General features: G+C 36.6%; 1 protein-coding gene across 2 annotated transcripts in view; it reads left to right on the top strand.

The window, feature by feature from the left end:
- The window catches only part of Efr3a (EFR3 homolog A), an 89683-nt gene that overhangs the window by 12728 nt on the left and 51838 nt on the right, over positions 1-25117 (top strand). Inside the window, exons 2-4 of one of the 2 annotated variants that reach the window (XM_055626465.1) lie at positions 18433-18509; positions 20091-20218; positions 21803-21953. In XM_055626465.1, the coding sequence (XP_055482440.1) occupies positions 18433-18509; positions 20091-20218; positions 21803-21953 (356 nt within the window). Of the gene's footprint in view, positions 1-18432; positions 18579-20090; positions 20219-21802; positions 21954-25117 lie in introns of those variants that run through there. The other variant, XM_055626466.1, reaches the window with a different exon arrangement.

Here is a 25117-nt window from a genome sequence, read left to right as displayed (position 1 = left end):
CCTTTTCTAATTTAAATTTAAATAATGGAGACATTCTTTAAACTGCATATTTTATGTAGAGTCATAATTGGAATGCTGTGGTACAATTTATCTAGACATTAAAATCGTTTAATTAAAAGGAAATTCTTTTGGCATATGGCGTAGATCCTGTAGGTGTTCTAGGATCTATAAGAAGAATCAGTGCTATTGGTATATTAAATATATTTTTCCTAAGAATAATTTTGGAATTTACAAATATCCCACAGATTTAACACTTTTGTTACGTCATGACTAACAAGGAAGTAAAATATTGTTGAAACTTAAATAGACAGTTAGAAAGCTGTTCTATACCTCATATTTTACTTGTCAAATATTCAGAGGAAGTTTAATTTTAAATTTAAAATAACCTAACCCAGACTCATCATACTGGCTAGACTCATGAGATGTCCTGAGAAAGACTTTCCTCCCTATCTATGAAAGGTCCCTTATGCTCATAGCCAAAAGGGTTTCTTCCCCTCAGTTCATGGGTTCCTTTTTCAAAGACATTTTACATCTTTGGCTTATTTTTGGCTTATTTAACTAGACACTCAACTTGTCTTTTTTTTTTTTTTTTTTTTAAGTGCTCAACTAAAAATCTGCAGAAAAACTCAACCCTTATACTCAGGTATTCATTGTGGACAGTAGGGTAGCGGTACATTGGTACTACAGACATATCTGCAAAGTCCTGAAAAAGATGTAGAAGGAAAGAACAGACTTTAAGAACTATAATTTACAACACATACTTCAAAAATTAACCATAAAATGTACCTGAGTTTAACATGTACAAAGAGTTTATTTTTATGTTAAAGAAAATTTCTAGGAATTACTTGGGAAAGTTTTGCAAATAGAAATTCCCAGATCTTCTATCCCTTTTCTTGATTTTTGATTCATTTGGCCTCTTTTCCTCAAATATATTAGGAGGCTTGCTAAAATGAAAGATTCTGAAGTTTCAGTTTTTCTAAATCTTTTAATTCAGAATATTTTTAAGTCTGGATTAAAAAAAATCATATAGTATGTTTTTTAGCTTAAAATCTGGAAAGTATCCATTATCAGATTACTGTAATTGTGACTGTTTTAATGTGTGCACAGGAAGAACTAAACGGAGTCAGTTCTTACATGATAATCAAAGATTCCCACTCTATAAATAAAATGAGCCTTTAGCGTCATTGGAGTTTGTGTATGGATTGATTTACTGATAGAACTTGGTGAAAGATTTGTAGAAGTACATTATTCTTTATGTTAGTCTTGAGGCATTCTTGCAATGCACTTTGAGTGGGAGAGCTTTAAGATAGCTGAGGTCCTAGATGGCAATGTCCGTTTGGTGATACTATGTAGTGGTGCGGTGCTTTCCGACTTTTCCTAAGAGTTACCTGTAACAAAGATGGTCAAGTGTTGCTACAACTTTCACTGTGATCCAGTACACTGGGAATTGCCCAAATGACCTCCCATGGGAGCAAAAGCCTCTTTTCTTGCTTTTTGATAGTGAAATAGGTATTCAGGGCCAGAATTGAGTTTGTAGCCCCTCTGCCTGTTTCTCCTGGGCAATCTTTTTCTTTCAGACATGTCCTTAACATTTTTTAGAGGTATTTTAAGATTCAGCATTAACTTGTAGTAGGAAAAAAAAAAAAAAAGTCTTCTCTGGAAATGTTAAATTCTGTAATCTGGCAAATTACCTGGTAGGCTTTCATGTCTCATTTTGCTATGTCTCCTGCATTTTTGTGTCCCCAGAGAGTAATGGTAATGATTGTTTAAGCTTTTGTAAGCTCCCAAATACTTTAAATGTGTTGCCTTAGTTTTTCATCTCCCAATCTATCTCAGGAAATTGGGAGAGGATAAAGCCATAATTAAGAGCACAGGTTAACTAGTCTACCACTTCTAATATTAAGACCTTCTACAGATTGTTTACCTTTCTGTCTCCTAATTTTCCATCTTAGCATTATTCTGAGATCATGTAGGAAGAACCTAGAAGATAGCAGATACTCAAACATTTGTTGAATGCATTTTGAAAGAATGAGACTGGGGGATGAGGGATAGATAGGAGCTGGGATGTCTGGTTAGATTAGGTGCTGTAGTCATTTATAACCCCTACGGCTTCTGGATTTGCATTTTGCACTGTATCTAGGAAACCAGAGTTTGTGTTTCTGTGGAACACTTCATGTACTGATGCTGTGTTAGTATGTCATGGCTGCTGTGACACAGTACCACAACCTGAAGAGTTCAAACAGCAATCGTTGGTTGGCTTCCAATTCAGGGGCTTATAGTCTGGAATCAAGGTTCTGGCAGGGTTGGACTTTGTGAGCACTAAGAGGAAAAATAGCTGCTGCAAGCCTTCCCTCTTTTGGGGATGGCTGTACACTTGGTGTTCTCCTGTGAGTCTGCCTTTAAATTTACCTTTTTCATAAGAGTGAACACTAGTCAATTGGATTACAGACATCTTGATGAAGATCTAACTAGATGACCTTTGCAAAGACCTAATCTATAAATTTGGGCACATTTAGAGGCAACAGAAGTTAGGGGTTCAACATAGAAATTTTAGAGGGAGGTCATCTTATATCAAGTATATTTCAGACACTTAAGTGAAGCAAATATATTTACTCAACAGTGTTTTCATTTATTAAATTTTGCTTTGAACTGATGGCAGGTTTTTTTTTCAAGGTAATATATGTTTATTTATCAAAGCTTAATAAGTAAACTGTATCTAATCCTTGAAGTTTAATAGAATTGAGCAGAGTGTCTGTCACTTTGTTTGCTCCCAGTGGAATGGGAAAGAAACATTTAAGTTTGACTGTAATATCAAGGAATGAATATAGTTCTCTGGAGGCCAAGTTAGTTTTTTGGAATTTTAATTAGTTTCAGAAATGCTCTCTTTGTATTATAGAAAATAAGTAGGGCGTTTACTGATCTTCATGTTACATGAAATGTATGAGTCACCTAGACCTCAAGGAACCACAGACTAAGTGGCTTAAGACAATAGAGTATTTTCTATTACATGTCTGGAGTCAAGAATCTGAGTTAAGGTCCAGACAGTTATTGACATAGTTCCCGAAGACTGTGAGAAGAGTCATCTTTCCTTGCCTTCTCCAGGTTCTGGTGTTGCCAGCAGAGCTGAAAGTTCCTTGACTTGTAGCAGCACATCTCTTGTGTTCACATGACTTTTCTCCTGTATGTCTGTTTTCCCTCTTTATAGGGAAATCAGTCATTGAATTGAGTCTTAATCTAACATGACTAACCTTACTTGATTGCATCAATCTGCAAAAAGCCCTATTTGCAAATAGGATTACAGTCCCAGCTATTTGTTCTAGGAGTTTAACATATTTTTTATGGAACACAGTTCAATTCACAGTAGTTGTTGATTATTTTAAAATTAACTGTGCTACTAATTTCTCATTTTGTTGACACAAACAATGTGCTTGATCTTGGGCTTTTTCTTGTAGAACATAGTTGTACTTTCTGCTTTTAAACTTTGTCTTTCTGTTTTAGCAACTTTTTTGGAAGCTATGTTAATGTTATCACTTGTTAGTTTTTTTTAAACAAAGTTTTATGTTGTTTGAAGTTGCTGAAATTTTTAATTTGTAACTTACTCAATACTCTTTATGGAAAAATACTGCATGAAGATTTAAAGTCATGTGCTTTTTGTCATGTCCTTTCAGAAACAGACACCAATATCAATATGGCATGGATAAGATATATTTATATCTATACATAATGATATTCAAAATGAAAAGGGCTGGAATGGGTTAACTAATAAGCCACAAACCACTGTTTAGTTTATTTGGTTTCATGTTGAGTTACTGATTTGTACTTTCCAATCTTGCCTTTTATCTCTCTGCACTGATGGCATATTGATTTATTTGTTCATTTATTGTTTTAGAAGACAAAACTGAAAGATTAGTATAAAAAATAACAATAATCCTGCTCCCATGAAAGTACATGAGAACAACTGGGACAAATACAACCAGGAGTGATGAAGCAGGCCTGTATACCAGAGCTCAAAAGGCAGAGATAGGGCTCAGATTTAAAGCCAGCCTGAGTTTTACACACACACACACCACACACCAAAAACCAAACCAAGACTTAGGATATAGTTTCAGAATATAGTTCATGGCATTCCCAACATGTGCAGGGCCCTGGGTTCCTTTACCAACACCCCAAAGCAAGATAAGATAAAAAGAAAAACAGAGACAATTGAGAAATTACAAAGCCACACAAGCCTTAATACTTCTCATCCCTGAAGACTTTGTCTGTCTTGATCTGTCATCATGGTTTCTCAAACATTATTTACAGTAATTCTCCAACCACAGTCTTTAAAATTGTCTGTTGGCAGAGGAAAATAAAATTTGACAACTATATTTCAAAGTATTTTCTTTCTGTGCAGTGTGAGAACGTGCAGACACATGATCTTCTGATAGCATGCATGAGCAGGTACTTTATAGTCTATTTTGATTCTTTGATGAGTCATGAAGTACTTAAAATGTTCTTTGAATGTTTGTCTAGAAGACTTCAAACATGGAATTTCTGTTACTGTGTGTACCTAGAACAAGAGAAGTGCCCCAGTTTGATCGTGTTGGAAGAATCTGATATTATCATCTGTTTCACCATCAAGTGCCAATTGAGGGTTCATTTCTCTTTTGCTCTCAGATACTTACTTAGCACAACTTTCCTTTTGCTGTGTTTCATTCTTACCAAATATTTCTACATTCACTCCAAACCATAAAATGCTGTCTGAATAGAATAACAAAGTATGTTTATAAGCATCCTTTTATAGTCATTTTTGCTAATAAGTGTAACATAAACTGTGTGATCATCACTTTTTTTCCCTTATCAAATGTTGAGCCTCTTTAACAGTGAATTTCAGTCTCGGTATTCTGAAATTGTCATTTTATTTGTGGCTAAAATAATTAGACCACCTCGAAATGTTAAGTAACATTACTGGAAATTCATGTTATGATATTTACTTGAATTTTTAGATGCTTTTAATTTCTTCTGCTTTTGGTTCATTGTTTCTGGCCTTTATTTATTTATTTATTTATTTATTTATTTATTTATTTATTTGTTTGTTTGTTTATTTTTATTGTGCCTTAATCACTGTGTAACTGCTGTGTACAGAACTTACAAATGTCCTGTTTCCTCTAACAGTATCCTTTTATAATTTTCTTTCTGTTTCTTCAGGTATCTTCCATTTCCCTTACTCTGCGGACCATCCTTAAAAGATGTTTGCCATTTCAGGATTTTCTGTCTCCTAGTCTTGTCAGTCTTCTCTCAATAGATTATGTTAGCAAAGGCCAGGGATTGTGGCCTATAATGATGTATCCCTGAATTTAACTCAATGTTTGGGACTTGATAGGCTTCACTAAATGCTTGTGCAGCTAGTAGATGGCTAAGTACTTGCTGTATAAGTATGAAGACCTGAGTTCAGCTCTCCATAACCCACATAAGAGCTGTGAGCAGTGGCTGGCATCTGTTATCCTAGCTCTGGGAATACAGAGGCAGGCAGATCCCGTGTGTTCACTGCTTAGTCATTGTAGCCAAATGGTGAGGCCCAGCTTCAATGAGAGACACACACACACAAAATGTAGAGAGCAGTAAAAGAAGATAGCAGGAGGTTTCCACTTAAATGTACAAACAATGGAATTGTGGTATTTCCTAATCAAAATCATTTCTGAGGCACATTTGAGTTCAGAGGGTGATAGTCCCACCCTTTTCTTCCTTTGAGTTTAGAACAAATTGTAACATAGAAATAAGAATATATAAATATTAAACTCAGTCTGACACAAAGAAAAAATAGCAGCTCTCTCACTAGGCAATGTGTATGGCGATCCCATTGTGACACCTTTGCTAATCATTAGACGATCTATTAACTTGCCCCAAATCTTGCCCTTCAGAACCAAACCCAGGAGTTTTTAAGGAAGACACACTGACTGAAACTTCTGTAGCTTCACAGTGGCCGAGTAGAGTCTTTTGTACTTGGGCTTATCACATGGAAGCAGGAAAGCAAATTGCAGAGTATGCACCTGAAAGAACTCTTTGAAGGTTCATTTATTTACTAGGTAGAAATTAAACTTTTACACTCTCTGGACCATTAGGTGCTGGTGAAGGTTCTGTTGGGCAAGCCAACCTCCATTGGACTCACCAGAAAACAAATTGTTTATTTCAAAACTATAATAGAATCTTTTCTAGAACAGATAGGAACAGGAAGTAGAAGAATTTCTTCAGATACTGTAATCCTTATCTCAGCATTACATGAAAATAAACCCAAGGATAGTGTTGAACCTAAGACAGAATATTTTAAAGCACAGAGAACCAAACCAGAACATTCTTAGGAACGGAGAAATTTTCAAACCTTTGGTTGTGTTTAAGGAGTAAAATATAAAAAATTTGGTTATGATTTTGTTTAATTATAATACTTAGATTTTTAAGGGTGTTCAGGATCTTACCTGATTTATTTCCAATGAGAATCTATCAGATGTCAGGTACTCACTTACATCCAGTTGCTCAGAAAATCTACTCTCAGGGGGGTGAGGTGGCTGCATTTGAAGACAAAATGGGTGTTAAAGAGGTTTCAGCTACTGTGTCTGTCCTGGTGACAGATTTTTACCATGTCAGCATCTTCTGTTAGGTATTTTCTTGATGTTCTTATATTTGTTGTTTCTGCCACTTACTCCTATGTTACATTTTATATAATATAGTTATTAAAATAAAGATTTAATTAGTACAACCTATATTATAACTTAATACAACTTACATAAATTGTCCCAGGATTTGATAGACTAGGTGGGCCATGTTGCCTTCTGAGTGTATTCCAGGAGGTTCTTCAGAGGCTGGTAGCTCCCCTAAGGGAAGCATTTTGGGGTTATGGAAGCAGTAGTTTGGGATTATGCTAGAGTGACTTCTTCCAGAAGAAAAGAGATACATGTGAGTAGCAGGTGGCGGCTGTTGTCATGGAGATGTTGAAAGTTGGGGAGAATGATTCACATGAGTAGATATAAGCAGTTCTACCAGGAGACTGAGGATGAACTTAAATCCACCCATGGGCCATTGGTATGATTTTCTTTTTGTCTTTTGTATATAGCAGAGGAATTGCTTACTGTTTTCTGTAAATATGGTGTCTTACAGTTTGGATATGTTATTAGTATCTTAATGTGAAGAACTGCTGGTATGATTATTTGTGCATTATACATTTGCTTGCTGTAGAACCTTGAACATGTGGCTATTTCACATTATAATGAGTCATCTACAGAACTTACTCCATTATTTGATATCCTATGGTTATAGTTCTTGTATACCAGAAAAAACAGAACAGTTAAGGCTAGGTAAATGCTTACAGGTCTCGTTTTGTTTCCTGGGTTTCTTTTTTTGAACTTCCTGTCTTCCTCGGTCCTGGCTGGATTATTGCTTCTTTTTCTCACTATTAAGCATACTTAAGAATTTGACTACTTTGTTTATTGCCTTTAGGAGTGTCTCAGTATTTAAAAAGATGAAATTGGATAATCTGAGGTCTTGATTTGCCTAAGATGGCCAAAGTCTGTGCCCTTGATCCCAACGTAATTTTCAGGAACACTCTCTGCTGTTGAAACCTTGAGTTTTGGACTTCTGGGCCTCTTTGTATTGACCTTGTAGCATCATTGTTTATGGGTATTTTGAATTTAATGTAAGCATTTTGTAGTCCTTTAATGTTAGGTATACTCTGATAAAGCAGTGCTATTAGCATCTTTATTTTATTTGAACATTTTTCTATTTTCTACATAAAAGACTGTTAATAAAGTTGTTTTTTATAATGTAGTTGTTTAATAATGTAGTTAAAATTTAGAGCTGTTGAAAGTTCAAACTGTATCATTAAGTTATTACTCTTGTACAATTTGATATGATGGAGAATTCCTGGTCTTCTAGCTTATGTCTAGGTACCCACATACAAACCACTTCAGAAATCCTTGAAGTGGGTTTGAAGAGATGGCTCCCATGATAAGCTGGCCACTGTGCAAGAGTGAGGACCAGAGTTCAGCCCATAGTGCCCACATCAAAACAGCCAGATATGCTGGGCATGGTTGTGCATGCCTGTAATCCCAGAACTCAGGGAGGCAGAGGTAGGTGGATCTCTTGAGTTCGAGGTCAGCCTGGTCTACAAAGCGAGTCCAAGACAGCCAAGGCTATACAGAGAAACCCTGTGTGTCTTGAAAAACCAAAACCAAAACCAAAACAAAACTAAAAACCCAGCCAGATGCAAAGCATGGATTTGTAATCTCAGTTCTGGGGTAGAAAACTCCCAAGTTCTGTGTGCGTCATGAACGTTCACTTAAGTGAGAAAGCTTAAGAGTCTTTTATAGGAATATGTAATTTATAAGCAAATTGAATAGAGGCAAAGTTGTAAATTCATTTTCTTTGCTTTTTCAAATTAAAGGAAGTTGTCACTAGCCCTTGGATAAACACTTTGCCTTTTATTGTTAATGTTATCAATTGCTGTATTTTTGGCTACTTTTGGCATTTTATGTATTTAACAAGATTTGCTCTGAGAAGTTAAAAGCTAAATTTCAGAAGAGAGCTCTGAGAGTCTGATGTGTTAATATAGTCTCCAAAAGACAGGGAGCGGTCCCCTTGACTCTCTCCAGATTTCTCTAACTGGACATTACATTTCTTTTTGAAGCTAATGGGTAGTTTCCTCACCCTTTTTTCTTTTTTTGCTAGCTAGTGTTTTTAGTGGCTGAAATAGGTGCTTGAGGATTTAATATTTCATTTTCTCAATTCCAACATAAAATTTTTGTAGTCTTTTGCCTTTCCTCTTTTTCTTTTAAACCATGGTTCCTAACCTTTATCTTAGATAATTACAGAACTCCCTCCTCTACATACCAATTCTGCAATGTGTAGTGGTTTGGATTAGAGAGAAAAGCCATTGGTTACTTAACTGCTATAAGCAATTACGTTTGGAGTGTTAATTCTTTAAGTACTTCTATTAGTGCTGCTAACATTATGTAGAGGACATTAATATTAAATACACATGCAGAATAACATTTTTGTTTTTAGGTCTGTGCAATCTTCTTACCTCTTTTTTTAAAAAATCTATTTTTGTTTTAAAAACCTTTATTGTAATTAATTTTCAAGTTTGAAAAAAAACAGCACACAATAAAATTGACCACCTACTTATCTCTTAACACAAATAGTATACTCAACTTACCATGACTGCCACCCGAGCATTTTTGAAGTTTGTCTGTGACTTTCAAGGTTCAGGGACACACTTTCAGAATTAGGAGTGAGCTGCAGTACATGCACTAGGTGCTGCCGAGACTGGAGGCTTTTTCTGTCCTGGCCACAGCTCTGCTCCAGCTTCTGTGTCATTCACTGGATCCCTGAATATTCATTTGCCGTTAGAGCTAGCATCAGATAAAATGAGAAGGAAATTCTATCTTTTGATTTTTAATACATCCATTGATTTTTCCCAAATGATGGTTCCTGAAAGTTTTTAAATAAAATCTGTTGTGTTATTTTCTCGAAGTCAGGATTATTCAATGTTTTATCATTGGGTATCTCTGCTGAGTATTTTTAAAAATTTCAAGTGAGTATGCTGTATAATATAGTTAAATGAAGATATAAATCCATATGTTGACTTCCTTTAAATAGTTTCTAGTACCCAGCGCTTTTTTTTTTTTTAAACTAAAATTGCAATAATATTGGGGGGGGGGAATTGTTGGATAGAGATCAACAGCAGGGTGACTAAAAAAGAAAAGCTATCTTTTTAAAAAAAATGCTGATGGCATCTGTCTTAGAGTAGTTTGAGAAAGTAAGTATACAGGAGTTTTATACGTGCTTCCTTATTTATAGAGCAAAAAATTGCATTGCCCTGGAGGCCATCTAAACAGACTTGGTGCTTTATTTCATTCATTGTACTGTTGCCCTTTCCACGTATAAGATTTATGTGCCCGGGAATAAAAACCAAGTGGTGAAATTGAGATGGAAAGGGAGAGGTGGTAAATAATTACATGTGGAAAGACTTGTAATAAAATACTCCTCTAATGGATTGAAATCCTTTGAGAAGGAACACAGGCCTGAAGGTAATACTTTGTTTCTTTCCCTCTCCTTTTACCTAGATGAAGTCACCAAATTCTTTCCATGCTTTCCTTGGGATGTGTTCCTTTCAAAGCCATGACTCTAGAATATACATTTTGATTTTCCCCAGGATGCCCCTGCAGGCATGCTTGTTCTATTTCTTTACAGTTCTATTTCACTGCCTCACATATTCTTGGAGTTTAGTCCTGCTGCTTCTTCACTGAGCCCTCATACTCCAGTTGACATACAGGGTCCTCAGTAGGACCTTGCTTAACTAGAGGTATAAGAGTTCTCTCTGTTCTAAGTTTCTGTGGCCCTCATGACCATGCAGTCCATTTGACACTGAGTATTTCTCGTCCTCAAATGTTCATGTCTCTTTTTAGAGCTTAAGTTTTAAACACTGTGTTGAGTAGGTGATCACCCATTTAATTCCCATAATTTTTATTCTTAATGCAATATTATTTTTTACATGTGTGTGCATGTGTATGAAGTGAAATCATAACGTGAATAGACTTTGAAGAAGAGAGCAAGAGGTGTACTGGAAATGGCATGGGTGAATAGGACTACTGTAAGATTACTGATTTTGATTAGGAGTCAAAACACCTTATTTTGACAATAAGTTAATGACTAGCTTAAGCAGTGTCGTCCGAACGGGTTTGGGTACCACAGAGCTGGAGATCTTAAAGTGGTGACATTTTTAAAACTTCAAATTTTTTTTTCCTTTTTCATCTTGATTATTAATTTGATCAGCCTGGGATGTTAAAAATTACTCAGCTGACAGAGTCACTTATTTATTGGAGAAATCATATTGCTGGTGATGTTTGGGGGGCGGGGGTGGTACTTTGTGGAGAGAATGTTTCTTTATCATTACTGACATAGCAGCTATTAAGTATACTTTTAAAATCAGTTAACTTTGTATCCTTGTTCATTTGGTGAATAACATTTTATTTATGCCAAAATGTCCAACATGATTTTGAGGGACTGATGTTCTACTGGTAAAGACAGACATGCTTATAAACAAGTGCAATGCTGTAGTTATGATAAGAATAGAGCATAATGGACAGATGCGTGATTATGACCTTTTCTGTTGAAAAGTATGAGTTGTAGGGCTGGCAGGAAGGTTGGTATCTTGAGTCTTTTTTTTTCTTTTTGGTAAGAATTTGTTTTATTTTAAATTCTGTATATGTATATGTGTCTATGTGGGAATAAGTACATAAAGGTGTCCAAGGAGTCCAGAAGCATTGAGTCCCATGGAACTGAAATTATAGTTGTGACCTACCTAATGTAGGTGCAGGGAATCAAACTCAGACAGGTAGTCTGGAAGAGCAGTATTCACTCTTAAACTCTAAGCCATCTCACCGGTCCTGATGGCATAAGTTTGATTCCAAGAAACAGTGTGAAAACAAAACAAAACAAAACAAAACAAAGAAAAAATGATGTGGCTTGCGTGTAATCTCAGTGCTAGGGAGGCAGAGACAGGAGGATCATAGGGGTTTGATGCCAGCAGTCCTAGCTATCTTTGTGACATTTAGGCATGTGAGAGACCTTGTCTCAAAAGCAAAAAAAGAAAAAAAAAAAAAAAAAAAGGTGTTGAGGAACAGCAACTGATGTTGTTCTCTGGCCTCCACATGCATGGACATACAGGTGCACCTCACACAGATATACCCCTCAAGCATGCACATGGGCACATACCTAAATGGTATGAAATATAATAGCCTTTAAATATGTCAGGCAATTCTCGTATTATGTATAAGAATTGAAAATGCTTGATAGAAAAAGGTTCATATACTATTTAATAATGCAACAGAAAGACAAGTGTTTTAATTTTATCTTGTTAGAACGTAAGACCATGAGAAGTAGGTAGTAGTTTTCCTGTTCACTCCCTTAGGCTCAGATTGGCTGTAAATATTTCCACATACTACCAGAATATGCTGCCTGAGCCTGTGTTTTTTTTTTTCCTTTCTGCTGTTATATTATGTTTGTTTGTTTATTTATTGTATGTATGTTCTCTTAAATGGATATGTGGGAGTGTGAGCATATTCATAGAAGACAGAAGAGGTCATCTAGTTTCCTTTCTATCAATCTTGTGCCTATTCCTCTGAGTCAGGATCTCTCCCTGAGCCTGAGGCTTGTTTCTTTAGGTGGCTGGAAGATAGATTCTCTTGCAGGAGCTGTGGTTACAGTCAAGTGCAGGATACCCAGTTTAATATGTAGGAGCTGATATTTAAATCATCAAGTACAGTTAACTGCTGAGCCATCTCTTTAACCTTCTAGTTCTGCTTTAAATAGTAATCTCCTGTTCTTAGTGTGCTTGGGCTTCATTTCCTGTTAGAATAGCTATTTCTCTTGATCCTTCCACATATGTAGCATAAGGGAAAAAATGGCTTTTTAAAGTTCTTTCTTTTTAGATAATATAATTACATATTTACCCCTTCTCTTCTTCCAAACGCTTCTTGTATACCTCTTTGCTCTTACTTATATGTCAAAATTGAATTAATCAAAGAACTCACATTTTTTACACTTCAATTTACTTTATATTTTTGTTTTGTTGTATGTTTATATGCATAGTTTCTTTGCTTTTTTAAGGAGAACCTGGGAAAGTTCACATAGGTGTTACTAGGCCTTGAGTGAGTTTGTTGGAAGGGATTAAAAAGTAGGATCAGCAAAGGAAAGGATTTGTAAGGAAAAGGGCTATGAGTAGACTCATTTTTGTTAAAGTAGCAATACAAGTATTTTAAGGTCTTATTAAAAGCTAATTATATTACCAGAATTTGATAGGGATATTATCCAGTTCTGGATAGCTTTGTATTTAATGTCAGCAAGAACTTAGATAAGCCCCGGCACTCTGCTGTTTGTTAATTAATTAGCAAGTAAAATGAACCAGGTACTTCCTCAACAGCAGGCCACAGGATCACAAAGCAGTAAGATGGACTAGAGAACAGTCTGGCAACATGAAGAACTATGTTCAGGTGCCTGTGGCTGAACTGGAGAAACCTTATGAGTTTACTTCACCAAGGCAGTCAACCACATGTCTTTACCTAAGTAGGTCTAGTGATTCTTATCTTACATGTTTGCTGTGTTTATAATACGGTATTCATTTATTTGACTATTTAGAATAATTGCTTCTATAATTTTTATTGCCATACTGTTTTTACTATGTAATTTTGCATAATTTTCAGAAACTTGAGTAAATTGTAATTTTTGAGCTAATTTCCTGTGTCACATTTGTGTGTGTTTTCATTTATATAAATAGTTGGAAAGTGTTTGAAGCTTTTCTGAGAAAGTCTCTGATTATTCAGTCCCTAAAGTGGCAGTACATTCCTCTCCTTGAGGTGTGTCTATCACTGCAGTAAGGTTTGTAGAAAGAAATTGCTACTTGAATTACTGTGGCAGTTGCTTCAAACATCAGATGTGGGCTAGTGTTGTAGTGCACTCTTTTCTTACCAGCTCTGCAGTTTGGGGTAGATCAGCTGCCGTGAATCTTGCTGTAGTAATAACCACATCCGTAACTTGCTAGAGGAATCATGCTGTGAACTCCTGAGTACAGTGCTGTACAGCTCATGTTCTGAACATAGCAGTTGCCTCTCTTTGTCCTTATTCATTATTGAAGTTGTTGTGACCCCTTTATGACATGTACTGATGATTAATTTACGACAGTTTTCACACTGTTGCCAGTAGTCTCTAAAAGATTTTCCATCTCCATCTGCGTACTCTTATTGTGATACCACTTTCACTTATCATTAATAATAGTTACAGTTTTCTTAGATGCTTCCTTAATGTGAGTGTAATATACATTTAATTAAGTACTTATTAATGTAGGTAATACTTATGGTCAAGTTATTGTTCTATAAGGAGAGAACTTAGATGTAGGTAGATAAGTGTCCTCCCTGGCTGGCTGATTGCTTATGTCTTTTGTACTTTTCTCTTTTCTTATCTGCAGTCATAGTAGGTCAGGGTTTCCTGAAAGTGAGGACCAGGATTATTGCAGTACAAATTCAAATTTATTTTTAGGTTCTCTCAACAGCAGGAAGTGTCCATGTGAGTGAAGTTAGTTTGCTGAGAATCTTCTCAAAGTCAGTACCACAATGTGAAGGAGACTTAGGGCATTACGAGCTGTGTGTGGCTTCATTGCCAGTCCTTTACCAGTCCTTCCACTAGTGTTGGCCAAGTGTGTCCCTCAGTCTTCTCAGTAGATTGTTGGCTTTATCATCATCACAGCACCTCAGTGACTGTATGGCAGTAGCATGGTACACATTTGACCTTAGTTTATTATCAGAAGTAGGACTTTGCTTTGTGCTAATTTGGTTGTCTATATCCCAAGGAGTACTCAGTACTCAGTACTATTGTTTTGTTTTGGGGTTTAAGTATTCAGATATTTTTGTTAATGTGAAAACTTAACTCTGGTATTTGGATTATTTGTATTTTTTTCTTATTAGAAAACCCTTTTGAACGGTGGCTAACATTTAATATTATCAGATAAACTGCCCAAGTAGTATGTATTTCTAGATTGTTTGCTGTTTTTAAGACAGTTTTTTTATTTCAATTTTTTTCTTTTCTTTTATTATTATTATTAATTACACTTTATTCATTTTGTATCCCCCCATAAGCCCCTCCCTCCTCCCCTCCCGATCCCACCCTACCTCCCCTTTCTTCATGCATGCTCCTCCCCACGTCCACTGATAGGGGAGGTCCTCCTCTCCTTCCTTCTGATCTTAGTCTATCAGATCACATCAGGAATGGCTGCATTGTCTTCTTCTGTGGCCTGGTAAGGCTGCTCCCCACTCAGGGGGAGGTGATCAAAGAGCAGGCCAATCAGATTATGTCAGAAGCAGTCCCTCTTCCCATCACTATGTAAGCCACTTGGACACTAAACTGCCATGGGCTACATCTGTGCAGGGGTTCTAGGTTATCTCCATGAATAGTCCTTGGTTGGAGTATGAGTCTTTGGGAAGTTCCCTGTGTTCAAATTTTCTTGTTCTGTTGCTCTCCTTGTGGAGTTCCTGTCCTCTCCAGCTCTTACTATTTCCCACTTCTTACATAAAATTCCATTCACCCTGCTTGCCAGTTGGCCATCAGGCTCAGCATCTGTTTTGATAGTCTGCAGGGCAGAGGCTTTCAGATGCCCTCTGTGGCAGGTTCCTAGGTTGTTTCCTGTTTTCTTCTTCTGATGTCCATCCTCTTTGCCTGGGAGGCACAATGACTGTGTTTTATGGCCGCGAGTTCTGATTGCTGGTCACTGTGCTAATCCTGCTGCTGCTGCTCAGAATGAGAGTCCTCCCGGCACCGCCTTAAGACAGTTTTTAACTTCCTCAGAAAATACACTTCTTACATTTTATTATATCTGCAGTGTAAGAAAAAGCTTGCAATTTTAGGTTTAGACATAGAATTGTTATCCAGCCATTAATATTAACCAAGTTAGTGATTTCTTTTTTTCTCTTATACTGATTTCTTTTGCTGCAGACTCTTTTAACATTAAAATTTTTCTTTCTTTCTAAATGAGGATTGGTCTTAACCAAGGATCTTAACCAAGGCCCTCCTTCTTGCTCAGCTTCTTTAGGTGTACAGATTTTAGTATGTGTGTTCTATATTTTATTTCTGATATCCACTTATAAGTGAGTATATATCATGTGTGTCTTTCTGCTTCTGGGATGCCTCACTCAGGATGATCTTTTCTAGATCCCACCATTTGCCTGCAAATTTAATGATTTCCTTGCTTTTAATTGCTGATTAGTATTCCATTATGTAAGTGTACCACAATTTCTGCATCCATTCCTTCATTGAGGGGTATCTGGGTTATTTCCAGCTTCTGGCTATTACAAATAAAGCTGCTGTGAACATAGTTGAGAAAATGTCCTTGTTGTATACTTGAGCGTTTTTTGGATATATGCCCAGGAGTGATATAGCTGCATCTTGAGGTAGCACTATTCCTAATTGTCTGAGAAAGCGCCAGATTTATTTTCAAAGTGGTTGTATAAGTTAACATTAACACCAGCAATGGAGGAGGGTTCCCCTTTCTCCACATACTGTCCAGCACGTGTTGTCACTTGAGGTTTTGATCTCATTCAGAAAGGCAAACAGGATGGACATCGGAAGAGGGAGAAAACAGGGAACAGGACAGGAACCTACCCACAGAGGACCTCTGAAAGATGCTACCCAGCAGGGTATTAAAGCAGATGCTGAAACTCAGCCAAATTTTGGGCAGAGAGCAGGGAATGTTATGAAAGAAGGGGGAGATAGAAAGACCTGGAGAGGACAGGAGCTACACAAGGAGAGCAATAGAAAAAAAAATCTAGGCACAGGGGTCTTTTCTGAGACTGATACTCCAACCAAGGACCATTCATGGAGATAACCAAGAACCCCTGCACAGATGTAGCCCATGGCAGCTCAGTATGCAAGTGGGTAACCTTGTAAGGGGAACAAGGACTGTCTCTGACATGAACTCAGTGGATGGCTCTTTGATCACCTCCCACCAGAGTGGGGATCAGCCTTACCAGGCCACAGAGAAAGACAGTGCAGCCAGTCCTGATGAGACCTGATAGGCTTGGGTCAGATGGAAGGGGAGGAGAACCTCTCTTATCAGTGAACTTGGGGAGGGGCATGGGAGGAGAAGAGGAAGAGTGGAATTGGGAGGGGATGAGGAAAGGGGCTACAGCTGGGATACAAAATGAATACATTGTAATTAATAAAAAAGGAATTAATTAAAAAGTTTTTTTTTTTTTTCTTTTTTGGATTTTCAAGACAAGGTTTCTCTATGTAACAGTCTTGACTCTTCTGGAACTCTCTTTGTAGAACAGAATGTCCTTGAATTCACAGAGATCTGCCTGCCTCTTCTGAGTATTGGGGTTAATGACCTGCATCATCAACACGTGTTTTTTCTTTCATTATTTTAAGTAAATATGTTTGCCTGCATGTATGTCTGTGCCCTATGTACATGTCTATTACCCCTGGAAACCAGAAGAGGATATTGGATCCGCTGGGACTGAAGTTACAGACAGTTTTGAGCTACCATGTGGATGCTGGGAATGGAACAGGAGGAGGCAGCACTCTTAACCAGTGAGCTGGCGTTCCAGCACCTCTCCCCCCTCAGATTCTTGCCTCTATGAAATAGTTATGATAATCAAACTTTGTTTGCTAGGAATGCTCAGTGATATTTACACAGTGATTTCTGATTATGAAGGATGAGGGACAGATCATCTTTAGATACACTCTTGTTTATCATTACTTTAAATCTGACTTTATGGCAAACGTAGGCTCACTTTATGCTATTCCCTCACATCCCCCTTTGGTCTGTTTTGAACAGTCAGTCAGTTGACAATTAGTAAATAGCACAGACTTCATAAAGAATTTAAGATCTTCAGAAAATTGCTTTTAATTTAGTGTTGCTTGATCCTTTGCAAAGGTTCTGCTTACTGAACAAATTTTCTTCTATTTCAAATGTTCTCTATATCTGATCTTGGTTTCTAAATATATTTAAGTGCATAGCAACAGAGACTTTCCACTTGAACTCATAAGTCAGGGGAACCATTTTAACATATCTCAAGGCCAATATCCCTATTAAGTTATTGGTGTGCAGGGTAAGAAAACTGATTGGTGCATCTCATTCATGGTTCTTTCCAAATAGCTAAAGTGCCTTGCCCAAGTGATGTAGCCATTCACAGAAGTACTGGGTAAAGCCCCTTCTAGGTCACCTATGCCTTTTTCTTTCTGTTTGTTATCTTGTTTAGCCTGCTCTCCTAGGTTATTCACACCTTTTTCTGTCTGTTAGTCTTATTTCTATGAAACAGACTATCCCAGTGCCTACTGTGTCTTGTGTCAGCAGTTTGGGATTTACCTACCAGTAAGCAAAAGAATGATTTCTGCCTTCTTAGAGCTTATATTCTGGTGAAGACAGCCTGATGATAACCTATATGTACACTAGGTAAATTATTTAGTATGTTGGGTGATAAGCACTTTTAGCAAATTTGGAAGAGAGTCAGCGTGGCCAAAGATTTAAATGAGTTAGTTTGGCAATATTCTAGGCAGAGGAAACAGGAGCGGTTCCTAACTTACTGAAATAGCAGGGCGACTGTTACGGCTGCAATAAAGTAGATGAAACATGCAGGTGAAGGTTGGAGGTGGGCAGAGGAAGATAAAGGCAGATGTGGCCTATTAATTTACTTAACCCATTTGATGTGAGGGGTGTATGTGTTCATCTAATTTTAGCAACTCCTGAGTTTGAGGAAGAGAAAAAAATTAACTTAATTTGCATGCCTTTTCTTTTGGTTCCAGTTAAAGCATATCCTTAAAGGGACAGTAAGTATTCAGAAACATGGATTTCTGGGTCATATTACAGTGTTAATCCTTATACTCTTTTTTTTTTTTTTTTAATATTTAAAACAGGAGTATGTTGCTGTTGCTCTGCTTTGCGTCCTCGCTACAAACGTCTGGTGGACAACATATTCCCAGAAGATCCAAAAGTAATTTGATCTACATCTACTGATCCTTCTCTTTGCTGACCCATTCTGCCCCCTGCTGACCTCCCTAAGGTTTCCCTCATTTCATTTCTCTTTTATCCCCACATCTCATTATTTGAACTATTAAGCTTTTCTTTTTAATTTTTATATTTCCCTTGCTTGCTTACCTTTTTCAGATGTTAGGTACAAATCTGAAATGATAGGTGCATGGTTTCCTTTTTCGTTTTGTGCTAAAATATAACAGTGAAGATAAGCCCCCTGAGCTAAAAGATACTCCATAAATGGAAGTATCCCAGCCCATCTCTGGAGAGCTAGTGGAGGGCATGTTGGAGAAGGTATGAAAAGTTTAGAGGAAGCTGAGAGCTAGAGGAAAGCCCCTCTACTATTAGGAGATAAGCTGAGTGAGAGAAGTCATGCACACCAGCTGAGTTGCAGTCTGGCTGCAGAGTAGCAGGTTCTAGTTAAAGAGAGAAAGTTGTATAACTTCACTGAAGGGAGAGCCAGAGGCTGTCCAGTGGGCAGATAAGGATGAGAACACGGACTTACAAAATTATTAATTTTATCATTATCCAACATAACTGCCTATCTGACTTAGACTATGCCTAGCCAAGAAATTGAGGGTGATGGCTTACTCACTAGCATTAAGATAAGCATTATTAGGCCATTTATGGTTGTGCCCACCGTTAACCACAGTACTTGGAAGCAGAGGCAGGCAAATCTCAGTGAGTTCATGGTCAGCCTGGTCTAGGTAGTGAATACCAGAACAGCCAGGGCTATGTAAAGAGACCTTATCTCAACCCTCCCCTACCAGTGGACATGGGGAGGGACATGCATGGAGAAAGGGGAGGGGTTGGGAGGGGAGGAGGGAGGGAACTAAAGGGGGTATACAAAGTAAATAAAGTATAATTAAAAATAAAATAAAAATTAAAAAAAGAGACCTTGTCTCAAAAAAAAATAAGCAAAAAAAAAAAAAATCATTGGAATCATCTTTAGAAGATAGTAAGAGATGATGTCCATATCAGGGATGTACTGATACTAACTTAACACAGTTTTGAATGTTTTAATTGATTAATCACAGCATATTTTTATGATACTAGCTACTTCTGAATCATTTAAAAAGCTATAGATAGGGACTGGGATTTAGTTTCTTGGTAGACCTCTTACTTGGCAAGCTTTGGGTTCAGTCCTCTGCTCTGGAGAGTGAGAGAAAGCTTTATGTATGTCCCTGTTGTGTACAAGCTATATATAATATTTAAAACATTTAAATTGAAACAATTTTTGTTTTTAAGTAAAACATTTCATTGCCTACATACTTCTGGCTACGAAAGTTCTAGGGAAGTAATAACAGTAGTTTATGAAGGTCCTTTAAGTACTTTGCTTTAGTGGGCTATTTCTTTAGCTTTTTAAAAGTCATGAACATGTAGACTTTTTAATATTAGCACCAGCGAGTTTATACCCAGAAAGTTTTATCACAAATATGTATTAATTTACAGTTCTTGAAGATGAGATGTAAATCAGGTAACACTTTATATGAATAAATGAATAAGTTAGAAATATAGATAATGTACTTGTTATTAATTTCAGGATGGCCTTGTTAAAGCTGATATGGAGAAACTGACATTTTATGCAGTGTCTGCGCCTGAGAAGCTTGATCGAATAGGTGCCTATCTGGCAGAGAGGCTGAGCAGGGATGTTGTCAGACATCGCTCTGGGTAAGAACGTGAATTACTGCTAATAATCTTTTATCTTAGGAAAACCTTTATAGGCACAGTCATCTTGTAAATTTTTTGTGCCAGGTAGTCAGGCAAAAACAATACACAGAAGATAAAACTTTGTAACAACATGCTAAGAAAAGTATGAGACCCATATAACTGCTGCAGCTGCGTTTTACTGTGGCTCAGATTTTATGCAGAAATTCATGTTATAAACCATTGCCTCTAGCTTTAGCATCTGCTAGTTTTGTACTTATAATGGAAAATAGTTCTAAAGGTGTGATACTGTGTTTAAAAATTGATGTCTAAATTGAAAACAAAGCAAGATCCAGTTACCCGATGGATTTTTGACATAGTCGAGTGAAAATGAGGCATGTCAGGCTTATATCTTGAAGTGCAGATGGTATAAGTAGCCTGATTTGGGACTGCCCTGCTTGTTCCAGTGTCTGCTGATAAGGGAATTCCCTTGTAACCGTTCTTTGCATGAACAGCAACAGCTTTGCAGTTTGCACTGAAAGTACTTTCTGTTGTATCAGCCTAGTTTCTTAGAGTACTCTGTTTTTCAAGTGACATTACGGCTTGTTGTACCTCTGTTCTGTCACCTCTTAGAACATTTCATAGTTTTGTACAGGCAGTTTGAAAGTTGATCTCTGAAAGTTAACTAAAATGGAATTGAAATTTTATTTTATAAAACCTTTAACACCTGTTGACTTATAAAGTAAATTTTATTGACATATTCTCTTATATTGCTCTGTTTTTCTGGCACTATTTTATTTTTAAATATAAGTAAATATATTTTTATTCACAATAAATATATATATATACTTACATATAAGTATATACATATAAATAAGTAATTTTTTAAAGATTTATTTATTTACTATATGTACAATGTTCTGTCTGCATGTACACCTGCACACCAGAAGAGGGCACCAGATCTCATTATAGATGGTTGTGAACCACCATGTGGTTGCTGGGAATTGAACTCAGGACCTTTGGAAGAGCAGACAGTGCTCTTAACCTCTGAGCCATCTCTCCAGCCCAATAAGTAATATTTTTATTTACAAATATAAGTGATCATTTTGGAGAAAGAGATAATTTGTAGTACTATTCAGAACATATTCAAATAAATATGGTTAAAAGCATGGAAAATGTCTACAGTGTTCAAGGCAGATACACAAAAGTAACATCACAGTAGCTCTGAGGTTTCCTGGAGAAAATAGAATAGTACAGTCTAGCTTTGGTGTACTTCATCAGAGTGTATATCACTTTTTAAATCAGCAGGTTTTAAAGATTTTATAAAGTAAATACAGATTTTATTTTAGTTGACTTTCAATGATCAACTTTCAAACTACCTGTACAAACCCATGAAATGTCCTAAGTGAAAGAGCAGAAGCACAACAAGCCAAAGTGTTACTTGGACTTTTATGTCTAAAACTGGATTTTACTTAGTTTACTTTGCTTTTCTTAACTTTGTGCATCTAAGTAAACCCAATTATTCCAATGAAAAGCACTTAGGAGAATTAAGAGTGCTGGAAATGCTTTGACATTGTTTTTTTTTTTTTTTTTTTTCCTTTAATTTAGGTATGTGCTAATTGCTATGGAGGCTTTGGACCAGCTTCTTATGGCCTGTCATTCTCAAAGCATCAAGCCGTTTGTAGAAAGCTTCCTTCATATGGTAGCAAAGCTCCTAGAATCAGGGGAACCAAAGCTTCAAGTACTTGGAACAAATTCTGTAAGTGAAGTTATTATTTTCCTACTAAGATAATCAGCACTGCTAGAGTTAACCTCCTCTTAGAATGACTCTGATAGAAATCAGGGCATTTGTACACCCAGTACACATGACAGTGACTAACACACCTGTCTTCAGTGTGTTGCTCTTTATAGAGCCTGTGATATTACTCCACCAACATGGAAGCCTTGCCTCTACACGCGTCTATTCTTGTCAGTTTTATTTTTTCTGAATTGCTCATTACAGTGTTAACCTTGCATGCTACTGTTTTACTTTAGAGCTTTGTTGAGATACATGGACATCACAAACACTTACACTGTTGTATGACTCAACTGTTCCACTGCTTAGCATGTATCACCTGAGTGAAAACCTGTGTCTTCAGACAGGTTTACAAGTGCATAGACTTGTAAACCAGTGTTCACAATAGTCAAAAAAGTGAAGATTCATTGTGCTTTTGGTTTTTTGTTTTCCTTAAAGCTTCTTGGTATTACAGGTTTTCTGCCTATCTCTGAATATATGTCTATCTAATTTCTTATTTTTAAAATTAGATTTCTCTTAAAATTCTTCATCTATTCTTGATACAAGTCCTTTTCAGATATATGACTTACAGTATTTTTTCTAATTATATGGTTTGCTTTATACTTTATTGATGGGTTGCTTTGATGAAGTCTCATTCATTTTTTTGGTCACTTTTTAATGTGCTTTTAATAGTCTTTATAAGAAATACTTCCTAACCCAGACTTTTATAATTCAGTTCTGTTATCTACTTTGAGCTATGTTGCATATGGTTACATATGACTTAGAGGTTCAGTTTTGTCTATATTCATATATTCATTCATATACTCCATTATTACTTGCTGAATATACTATTTTTCTGGTATCCTGCTGTGAAACCAGAGTTTTTGTTTCTCTCCTCACCCCACTTCTGAATTGTTTCTTCTGACTGTATTCATTTCCTTCTGTCTTGAGCATAGTTTTAAAATAAAAGATGGAAAATAGCGTGCTGTGATAATAAAATAAAATAGTTACATTTTTATCTTTTATTCTGCTTTTGTTCTATATTTTCAGTCTTTCTGAGGAAGCTTTAAGTTATTCAGCCTACATGAATATTTTGTATTCCTACCCGTAGTTTACTAAAAACTACTAGAATCATGTGACTTGTTTAGACATTGTCTTAATTACTGTTCTATTGATGTGAAGAGACATCATGGCTAAGGCCTCTTATAGAAGAAAGCATTTAATTGGGTGCTTGCTTACAATTTTAGAGGGTTAGTCCATTATCGTCATGGTAGGAAGCAAACAGTCACGACCAGGGAGCAATACCTGAGAGCTTTCATCTAGATCCACAGACAGAATGAGAGACACTGACTGACCTAGGGTTTTGAAACCTCAAAGCTTCCCCAAGTTACACCTCCTCCAACAAGACCATGCCCCTACAACAAAACCACAACACCTAATCCTTTCCAAACAATTCTACTACCTGGGGACTAAGCATTTAAACACAAGAGCCTTTCGGGCCATTCTCATTCAGATTACCATAGGTGAAATTTCAGATACAGGAAGAATAATGTAGGTTATGACTCCCACTGTGGATCTCATTCTCTGTTGCATGTATACCTATAGCCTGTAGTTTAGGCAAGTTAGCTAATCTTTGTTTCAGTTTCTCATCTGTGAAATGAAAACAATAGTTTCAGCCTGATGAGATCTATGTGTGTGGGAAACTCCTAGAGCAGGATATAACATTATTAGTTTTGATCATAGTAGACTGTTACAAAATCTCGGTTGTGTAATCGTATAATTCATTTAAAACCCCTATCATGATTTTGCCCTTTTATCTCAGGGACAAATAGTGGATATTCCCAGATGCGGTTAGGTGATATAATGGGCTTACTTTCAGGCATGATAGCTTCTGAAGGCTTCTCCTATTTCCTCTACAATTAGATGAGGAAGTTTAGGGAAGATGGCTTAATAGCTAACGGTAGTTTGGAGGGGGTAAATGTGCATTCCCAGAAGTTTCTTTGCTTGTAGCCAGCAAACCCATTAGTATTACGTTAGTGACACGTTTAGGCAAAAGACAAAAATCCTCATACCCTACCTTTAGTGAATGTATTAAATCAAATGCTCTATTATCTTGGTCAGTTTTTCAAATCTATTTGCTGAGAGTCTAATTTTACTTTTGTAGTGGTATTGAGTACCTTATATCATCAAAGAATTTGTGCATTTTATTTTACTTGTGACATTTACCTTTTTATGCTCTAGGTCCAGTAAGACAATAATAGCCAAAATTTATTTAGGTTCTCTTTTGTTTCAGAAATTTTGCTAGGGGGAACAACATCAACAAAAAAGACATGAAGTTGGAAGTGGGTGTAAGGGAGTAGGAGTGAATTTGAGAGGAATGGATGGTGAATATGATTAAAATACATCTAATTCATACATAAAATTTTTTAAAGAATTAATAACATATTGAACGCTTTAAAAAGATATTATACCAGAAACTTCTTATTCCTTTTTGTTGTAAATAACTTCAAAAATAAAAAGTATAAAAGATAATACATAATACCCACTGATTCAAAAATGTTTAAAATATTCATAAAGTCCTTATAGATGCACTTTAATCATTTCTAATCTGAAATCAGAATTGCTCCAAAACCCATAACTCTTTGAGCTCTGTAATAGGATAGTCATATTAAAGATCCTTCATGGCAAAGTTGGACAGATATCCCATGCATTCTATGTAAATGTTCTAAGGTCTGAAATACTTTGGATTCCAAAGCTGAATAAGGGGTATGTGTCATATAATAACTTTGTGAGCAGGCCTGGAGAGATGGGCACTGCACAAGCATGAGGACTGAAGTTCGAATCCCCAGGGTCCAAATAACAAGCCTGGTAAGGTCGGTCTCGTGTGCCTGTGATCCCAGCACTGTATTGAACTATGACGGGAGGTTTTCCCTGTGTCTTTTTGGCCCCCATCCTTGCTCCAGATTCAATCAAAGATCCTGTCTGCAGAGAATAAAGCAGAGTGTGACGGAACACCACACAGATATCCTCCTTTGGTCTCTATGTACACACATGGACACATGTACATACACTTACATACATAAACAGAAAAAACTAAAACATAGCTTATTTAAAATAATAGTACTGTTATAGTTATGAAGTGAACACTG

Source organism: Psammomys obesus, unplaced genomic scaffold (genome assembly GCF_907164565.1).
Source record: "Psammomys obesus unplaced genomic scaffold, mPsaObe1.curated_primary_1811, whole genome shotgun sequence".
Lineage (NCBI taxonomy): Eukaryota > Metazoa > Chordata > Mammalia > Rodentia > Muridae > Psammomys > Psammomys obesus.
Note: the sequence above shows the minus strand (reverse complement) of the source record. Positions and strands in the feature narration are given on the sequence as shown.